This window comes from Danio rerio, chromosome 9 (assembly GCF_052040795.2).
Source record: "Danio rerio strain M-AB ecotype USA chromosome 9, GRCz13ab, whole genome shotgun sequence".
In the NCBI taxonomy this organism is placed as follows: domain Eukaryota; kingdom Metazoa; phylum Chordata; class Actinopteri; order Cypriniformes; family Danionidae; genus Danio; species Danio rerio.
Window position 1 is genome coordinate 25,132,617 of NC_141029.1, and position 9,295 is coordinate 25,141,911.

The 9,295-nt window shown below is 32.8% G+C and overlaps 1 protein-coding gene and 1 long non-coding RNA gene across 6 annotated transcripts in view; both read right to left on the reverse strand.

Annotated features, from left to right (window-relative positions):
• kif5c (kinesin family member 5C) overlaps positions 1 to 4,059 on the reverse strand; it is a 35,910-nt gene extending 31,851 nt beyond the window's left edge. The window contains exon 1 of one of the 2 annotated variants that reach the window (XM_087266818.1): positions 3,471 to 4,059. In XM_087266818.1, the coding sequence (XP_087122944.1) occupies positions 3,471 to 3,596 (126 nt within the window). In that variant the 5' untranslated portion in view covers positions 3,597 to 4,059. 2 annotated transcript variants of the gene reach the window in all.
• Positions 4,060 to 4,510: 451 nt separating this feature from the next.
• LOC147842356 (uncharacterized) lies at positions 4,511 to 8,013 on the reverse strand. 4 transcript variants are annotated; one of them, XR_015499384.1, is made up of 6 exons: positions 7,970 to 8,013; positions 6,735 to 6,823; positions 6,578 to 6,643; positions 6,027 to 6,281; positions 5,454 to 5,792; positions 4,511 to 4,617 (listed from the first exon to the last, which is right to left on the reverse strand). It is a non-coding gene; the product is annotated as an uncharacterized LOC147842356 (long non-coding RNA). The 4 variants fall into 4 exon arrangements; XR_015499383.1 differs by lacking the exon at positions 4,511 to 4,617 and having other exon boundaries at positions 5,218 to 5,792; positions 6,027 to 6,212; XR_015499382.1 differs by lacking the exon at positions 4,511 to 4,617 and having other exon boundaries at positions 5,218 to 5,792.
• Positions 8,014 to 9,295: the final 1,282 nt, after the last annotated feature.

A 9,295-nucleotide genomic window follows, 5' to 3' on the forward strand; every position in this document is an offset into this window, starting at 1 on the left:
TTCCTGAAAATGTCTTCTAAATTAAACAATTTCATGAATGATTTACAGACCTGTGTATGTTGTAGGTTCAGTTTCAATATGTACTGCAATATTGTTTACAGTTGTGCACAGCTCTGTGCAGTTTATGTTTGTTGTAAACAAGGGTGTTTTTATTCTTTTGTACAATGCTGTGAATAAATTAGAATTGCAAAGAGCAAATGCAGTAAAAACGTGAAACATACATATTCAGTGTCTTGTACTCAGATAACTCACTAAAGGCAGTGATGTCTAACTTTACTTTGGTTTTCAAATGGCTGTGCAAATAGTGCTGTCTTGAGCATTTTTAAGGAAGTGTCACCAAAGTCAGACTTTTTTGCATTGAAAAAATGTAAAGTGTCATAATGAAAACATGACAAAGCCATTTGACTATCTTTTTTATAAACAATGATATCTTGACTTTTCATCTACAGTTGAAGTCAGAATTATTAGCCCCCTTTTGATTTTTTTTTTCCTCTTCAAAATATTTCCCAAATGATTTTTAACAGAGCAAGGAAGTTTTCATAGTATGTCTGATGATAATATTTTTTTTTCTGAAATAGAAGTCTTATTTGTTTTATTTCGGCTAAAATAAAAGCAGTTTTAAATTTTTTAAATCCCATTTTTGGGACAAAATTATTAGCCCCTTTAAGCTAATTTTTTCCTCAATAATCTTCAGAACAAACCATCGTTATACAATAATTTGCCTAATTACCCTAACCTGCCTAGTTCACCTTTTTAACCTAGTTAAGCTTTTAAATGTCACTTTAAGCTGTATAGAAGTGTCCTGAAAAATATCAAGTAAAATATTATTTACTGTCATCATGACAAAGAGAAAATAAATCAGTTATTTGAAATGAGTAATTAAAACTATTATGCTTAGAAATGTGCTGAAACAATCTTCCCTCCGTTAAACAGAAATTGGGGAAAAAATAAACAGGGGCGCTAATAATTCAGGGGGCTAATAATTCTGACTTCAACTGTAGATGACACTGACACTTTCATTGACACGAATACTTGCTTTTGAGGAATGAGCGTTCCATTTTGAGCAAGTGACACGCTTTTGCAGGTTATCAACTAGGTTTTGCAGTTTGTAATAATTGTTTTGAGAAATGCATTAACTGTTGTGCAAATGTAGTGTTGTGAGAAATGCACCAAAGCAACTGAGAAAAACTGTAAATAACAAAAAAATACCATGTAAATATAATAATAGCTTTAAAATGGATGCTTTTTTCATATACATTTTTTCACAAATTGTTCTACAAATTGATTGACTAACTCTGAATTATTTTACTAAATTAGTGTGCAAAAATTATTTATACTTATCTTTGAAATATTATTAGTAACGCTAGCATTATTTTGTAACAACAAAAATATGTAATAATAAATACTTGAAATTAAGTAATAACATTTAATAATTTAAATCATTCTTCGTATCTTACATTCCATTTCCAGCACATTTACATTTTCATCAATAATTCTGAAGCTATAGATAGATAGATAGATAGATAGATAGATAGATAGATAGATAGATAGATAGATAGATAGATAGATAGATAGATAGATAGATAGATAGATAGATAGATAGATAGATAGATAGGCAGGCAGGCAGACAGACAGATAGATAGATGGACAAATAGAGAGATAGACACAGATAGATAGATTTGGAGTAGCTATAGGGGGATGAGGTGTGAAGTCTCCCTTCCCCCGCAATAGAATGATTTTATACACCGTTTACAATCTGTTGAGTTAAAAGTATAAGATTAGACTTTTTGTGACACCACACACAAAACACAAAATATTAAACAGCGGATACTAATGAGATGCAGGTATTTAAATACTGATAGTTAATAAATGCACATATATTACCCAGATCATTTACAATCCCACTTGTATCCTAAAGCCAAACGTCTGGCATTCGGATCATCAGGCTGAGCGGAGACTGCAGGGCACCATTACACACAACTGACATTAGAAACACAAGTCTAATACCTGCTACGCTTCATTTTATGAGCAGATTAGACATGGTAATGTCGATTAGCATTTCAATGGATGGGATGACACGGGCTATTGTGTTTACACAAGGGATTTCTGGAGGTTTACTGTAAAACATAAAAACCATCAGTATCTTACTGTGTAGACACTTCGGCTTATTTATAGCAAGTCACACACACCCACATACACACAGAGACTCACATTCCAGATATCAAATGCTTTTAAATTTGATCCCACTAATAAAATATAAACCAAATTAAATGATAAATGAAGGCTATGACCTATAATCAGCTTGTATGTTCCAGAATAGCCACAATAAATCTAATAAAATTAGAGCCTTATGCTTGGATGACAAGCACACAATGTCATGCATGCACCATGGTTCAAAACAAAGCAGAAGGTGATAATTGATTATATAGCAGGATTTTCTTTCAGGGTAATAATTGTTCCAGAATTAAACAACGTTATATGAACAAGTGACAAAATACCTTATTGTTCAAAAATAAAGGTTACAGAAAAAGGGGGTTTAGTAATGCCATATTGTTTTTTTTTTTTTTGCCCAAAGCATGATGCAGTTCTTAACAGAATAAATTATTACTTGAAGTAATGAAGATTTGAATAATTATGGAATCCTTTCCAGCTTTTGTGGTGTTGGAACTGTACCATGGATGAAAGCTCTTGATGAAACCATTAAAAACCATTAAAGAATGTTTATTTTTAAAACGGATGCCATTTTAATTTACTATTGGGAAAACTGGCAGCCAGGAGCAATTTGGAAGATAATTTGAAGATCCTGACAACACTAAATTTCACAAAGGAATATTTTTAGTGATTGATGTCCTCTAAACTCAAATTAAGTTTATTCATACAAATTCATTTAACTGATAAAATATTTTGGTAACACTTTAAAATAAAGTGCTTCGTGTTGTTATTATTAACTAAATTAAAATAATCAAAATGAGAAATGCAATTAAATTAAAAAATTCCAACAAATGTAAATGATATCAACAATTAGTCAATATAATGTAATCAAATTGAGTCAACATGAAATAATCAATCTGAATATCATGAATACCATGACATGATTAATAAAAATTAATAATAACAAAAAATAATAAATACTGTAACAAATATATTGCTTGTTGATAGATAATGTTTGGCAAAGTATTAAAGTAAAGGTAAAGGTAAAGAGCTACCATGTAAAAAAAAAAATAGAATTGTCCCTTTTTCTCTTTAAAGTCAGGTTTTTGGAAGACTGTTTTATATGATGTTGATTAATATCTAATTTATTTTGCCTATCTATTAGCCTACTTGCCATGCTTGTGCTTTGACACATTATAATTTTGTTTTAGTAATAGGCTTGTCTGCCGTTAGATAATTCCAGCACAGCACAAGTTAAGAAAAGAAGACTTTGAGGAAAAGCTGTAGTGACAGCAACATCTCTAGAAAAGACAGCTTACCGCTATGACTACGGTGTCTTCTCCTTTGAATTTCGGTATGTATTTGTCACCTCTGTTGATTTCCGACTCGTTAAGTGGCCTGAATCGGCACATCACCTTAACACAACATTCAGCCGCGTCCACCATCGTGTGTGATCCTGGTTTGATCCGAATAAAGTTCCTCTTGGGTCAGCAGATGTGGTCTGCAGAGGAATGCATCAATCAAACAATCAAAATGTCTGGATGCTGCCAGCCGTTCAGCCCGTGCGCTCCATTCCCATTGGCTGTGCGTATAAAGGTATGAAACTGAAATCAAAATTAAAAATACAACTCCCGGACACTGTTTCAAATAGCACGAAACCTAGACAATGGCTTGTAAATGCGTGTAATATTTGTGTCGTTGACTTAGGAGCTTTAGCCAAGCGCACATTGATCTTCCGAAGAGCATCAGCACCGGTCAGTTCCTCCTCCTGCGGCTCCACGCGCTCTCCTCTGACTGAGGACCTGCGGTGAGGAAGGGAAGGAGGATGATGATGGTTATGATGATGGTGATGACGGGCCGCTCCTTCCCAATAGTATGATCCTGCACAACTGGAGTAGCTGCACTCTCAGGACCGCATGTTTAGGACCGCATTTTTAGGACTCTAGTTTTTTTTGCGGAAGCGCCACCTACCAGATTGGATGACATAGTGAAACTGCATTTCTAGGACCCGTTTTGTAACTGCGCTACCTACCGAATTGGATTATATAGCGGAAACTTTCAGGCACTTTTATTACAGAGGTTAAAGTGTAAAACTCCTGCTTTAAGTAACAATTTTAAAATGAAACAAATGAATTTACACCTAAAATATAAATGAATAAATAGAGTTGAGTGCCTTAAAAGTCTTAAATTCCTTGAAAAATACTGTATTTTGATGAACCCCATTACATTGAACTAATTAGCTCAGTATTAAGGAAAATAAATTGAAATCAAATGGGATCAGCATTTGCAGTTACTAATTTAAAACCAGGTTGTAAAGGTTTTAGAGAGACAAGACGCAAGGATGATTCAAGAATGTACATTTATATAAATATCCACACTTTTATTTTTATTAATGCAATTCAACCACAAAAATGACCCCACAGTTTATTCAGTTGCTGCATTCAGACTGGCTGTAGACTTTAGCTCCTGTGAATGAGAGTGAAGAAGAAAGTTCAAGTATATATATATACACACATATACATACATATATACATACATATAAATACACACACACGCACACACACACACACACACACACACATATATATATATATATATATATATATATATATATATATATATATATATATATATACATATATATATATATATATATATACATATATATATATATATATATATACATATATATATATATATATATATATATATATATATATATATATATATATATATATATATACATACACACACACACACACACACACACACACATATATATATATATATATATATATATATATATATATATATATATATATATATATATATATATACATACACACTGGGGTAAATAAGTATTCAACAAGTTCCCATTTTTCTCAGAAAACATATTTCTAAAGGTGCTATTGACCTGAAAACCAAAGAAAAAAATATATATGAATAGAAAACAAATCTAATTACTTTACAAATTGTTATCAACATCTGGTGAAAATTTCAAGTCAACAGCACCTTTATAAATATGTTTTCTGAGAAAAATGGAAACGTGTTGAATATTTAATTCAATTTCAATTAATTTCATCTTTATTTCTAAAGCACTTTTACAATGTAGATTGTGTCAAAGCAGCTTAACATTTATTAAATTCAGTTCAGTTCAGTGTGGTTTAGTTTTCACTGCTGAAAGTCCAAACACAGAAAAGCAAATCCATCGATGCACAGTTCCACAAGTCTTAAACCAAGCAAGCCAATGGCAACAGTGGAGGAACAAAACTTTACAAATTGATGAAAGTGAAGGAATAAACCTTGAGAGAAACTAGGCTCAGTTGGGCACAACCATTTCTCTTCTGGCCACACTTCACGTGCAGAGCTGCAGTCTAGGCGCTTGAGGCAAACATTGGGCGTCCATCGTGGAGAAGCTGCAGGTGTGAGTAGGTCACCAGCTGGTTTTCAGGCTGGACCACAGGGTCAATGTGGGCACTCATCTGTCACTGGGGTCTTTCATTAATCAGTCTCATGCTCTCCACTTCTCCATGACCACCACAGCATCTGCTCATGATACGGTCTGTTTCAGGATTATGGATACATCTAGAAGTCCTCTATGGTGGCATCATCTCTTCACAGGTTACGATCTCTAGAGGCCTCTGGATGAATATCCCCAGGTGGAAATAGGGAACGAGGAAAATAATTAGCGCAGCTGCTGTTCATAGTGTATTTAAACAAGAGATATTAAATATCAAGACAAAAATGAAGTGCTAAGAGATAAAATAGCAGTTATATGAATAAACATGAAACGCACATGGTTATTTATAACAAAATGTCTGGTGCATTAAGACAGCAAGAATGTGTCCTCCAAGTGGTTTGTCAATCCCACTCACCCGCATAGAGCACATAGGGCAGCACAGTGGTTAGCACCGTCGCCTCACAGCAAGAAGGTTGCTGGTTCAAGCCCCGGCTGGGCCAGTGGTCATTTCTGTGTGGAGTTTGCATGTTCTCCCCATGTTCAAGTGTATGAGTGTAAATGGGTGTTTCCCAGTACTGGGTTGCAGCTGGAAGGGCATCCGCTATGTAAAACATATGCTGGATAAGTTGGCGGTTCATTCTGCTGTGGCAACCCCTGATAAATAAAGGGACTAAGCCGAAAAAGAAAATGAATGAATATATATATATTCTTGAATATGTAAAACAATGTATATGAACTCAAAAGGTTAATCAATTGTTATGAAATTAAATTTAGATTAATATTTAATATATATATATATATATATATATATATATATATATATATATATATATATATATATATATATATATATATATATATATATATATATATATATTTCTGGCTTAAGCGTATGCACTGTTGGGAGAACCAAACAGGAAACTACTCCCAACTCCATATTTTTAAGTATATAAGAGCAATACCCACCTATTGAATGGTCTCCCTTCTTTCGTCAGTTGTTTGTAAATCTGTCTGTTAAATTCTTTTACTTCACTGAAATAGAGAACAATCACTGTTGAGTTAACATATATACCAGTACCAAAAAGGCTCTTTGAGCATTGTGCAAAATTAACCATATTCTGACCTGTAATGATAATCTTTACCAGAAAGAAAGACCTGCTCAGCATCATCCAAAGACCAGCTCCTCAAGACACCCAGAGGATGTACGATGGCCTATGAAAAAAAAAATCATTTAAATATGAACTAAAATACCACCACAGAACAGCAAATCATTTTACATGGATTTATAAATGAGTAGCACCCAGCGTGCAGTTTATATACTTATTTGGCCAGACATTCCTCTGGAAAATGAACACCACAGATAAGCTGCACTTCATCATAGATATGCTATAAACTCAAGAACACAGATAGCATTTGTAACTGTATTTATAAACTGCTTATCAATGTCTATTAAATGTAGAGTTAATGCTAAACAAATAAAATATTAATAAATTAACTAGTTATTAAATGCTTAATAATTATTTATATATTTAATATATATAATATTTTTATATATATAATATTTATTTATATAGTATGCAGATGTTATAAAGTGTTACTCAACAGTTTGAGATAACCTCAATGAAAATATTCCTGTAGTTTGTTTTCTTTTCCTCCTACAATGAGCCTAAGCAATCCAATCATATCGGCCATCACTTCTTATTCGCCAGGTAAAACATACCTGATGAAATAAATTAAAGATATGAGACTCTATATGGTTAAGACCTGCAGAATAAGCCTAACTTTCAGAATCTCATTCATCACTGTAAAACGATGACAAAACATCAGGCTAATAACACATACAGTATTGTGGGGTAAACAGGCAGCCAGCACAATTTTTAATGTGCTAATGTAATACAACGAATAACACGAATTCAGTAAAATATAGATAAATCTGAAACTCTTACATCAAACGTGCTTTTACCATCTTAGTTTAATGCATGAGTCACTAAGCACATTAGCCGTTAAGTCAACAAGCCATTAAATCAACAATGTTTCATTAAACCATGGTCACGAGTTACGAACGTCGTATAATCAAACTAGAAAACGAACTCTAGAAAATTATTAACAGTTAACGTTATAGCAGCTCTCACTCTGGCTGTGTAAAATTATCCATATTTATTATTATAATATTTTATTCTTCTTCTGGAAAAAAAATCGTCACGTAACGTTTTTGTCCCAGACCCTTAAAAGTGGGGTAAATCATGCAGGCTAATCTGGCATTTCTGCATAAACTCACAGTATAAAACAGCAGCATTACAAAATAAACACATACTTTAACAGTTTAAAATAAAACTTAATAGAAAAATCGGTACTTACACTTTCCTTGTCATCCGTGTCGTCCATTAGCGCATCCATGATCCAATCCGACAGGTGACGCTGTCACAAAAAACTAGGGTCCTAAAGATGCGGTCCTAAAAATGCGGTCCTGAGAGTGCAGCCACTCCAGTTGTGCAGAATTACCCTTCTCCTCCTTCCACACGCGTTTCTGCTGCCCAACAGCGCCTCTCAGCAGAGCTGCTCAAGACTGCAACAGTAGGTCAATAAAGATCTCAGTAAAAAAAAAAAAAAAAAACCTGTTAATCCATTTCTATGAATATTTTAAATAGTATTCTCACAAAGGTGACATGGAGCTTTACAGAGCATAAACATGCAGCAGTACATCTGACCAAAGCAAGCACCCATATATCAATAGTAAAAACATCATATCCAAAGTCCATAAAGGCTAATGCCTGGAAACAAATTATTAAAACATGCAATTTTTCTTTTATAAAAGTTTCTGTTTTTTCAAGTGCATGGCGAGTTATTCATTTTTGTTATCTATCTATCTATCTATCTATCTATCTATCTATCTATCTATCTATCTATCTATCTATCTATCTATCTATCTATCTATCTATCTATCTATCTATCTATCTATCTATCTATCTATCTATCTATCTATCTATCTATCTATCTATCTATCTATCTATACTCTGTAAAACCCTAAAAGTTAAGGTAACTATTACCGTTTGAGGAAACTGATTGCAACAAACCATTTAAGATCAAAAACTAATCCTAATGAATACTGTGAACTTACTCCATTTGAGTAAATGAAACAATTTAAGCACAGTAAAACATGATAAATAAAAGTAACTAAAAACAAATGAGTACTGTAAAACCCAGTAAGTTAAGGCTACTCGAACCATTTGAGGAAACCGATTGTAACAAACCATTTGAGTTAAAGAATTAATTTATATGAGTACAGTAAACTTACTTAATTTAAGTTAAAGTAATGAGGTATCTAATTAACTAATTACCTTCAACACGGAGTTCAAAACTCTTTTCAAATGAGTAGAATTAACTTTCAGTCAATTTTGAGTTAACTACACTCATTTAATTTGATAAAGTTGACTGTTGGGTTTTACAGTGAATCATACTATTTGAGGAATTAAATCAATGAATCAAAATCCAACTCCACTCACGAATTACATCAAAATAGCTAAAAAAATGTTTAATTGATTTATTTTATTATTAAACATTGATTTTTTTTATTAATACATAATCACATATTGAGCAATTAAATATGGGCAGTGCTGACATTTTGACACATTTCAAGTTAGCGGATATGAGTCGAATGTGGCATCTGAACATATATAGGGTATT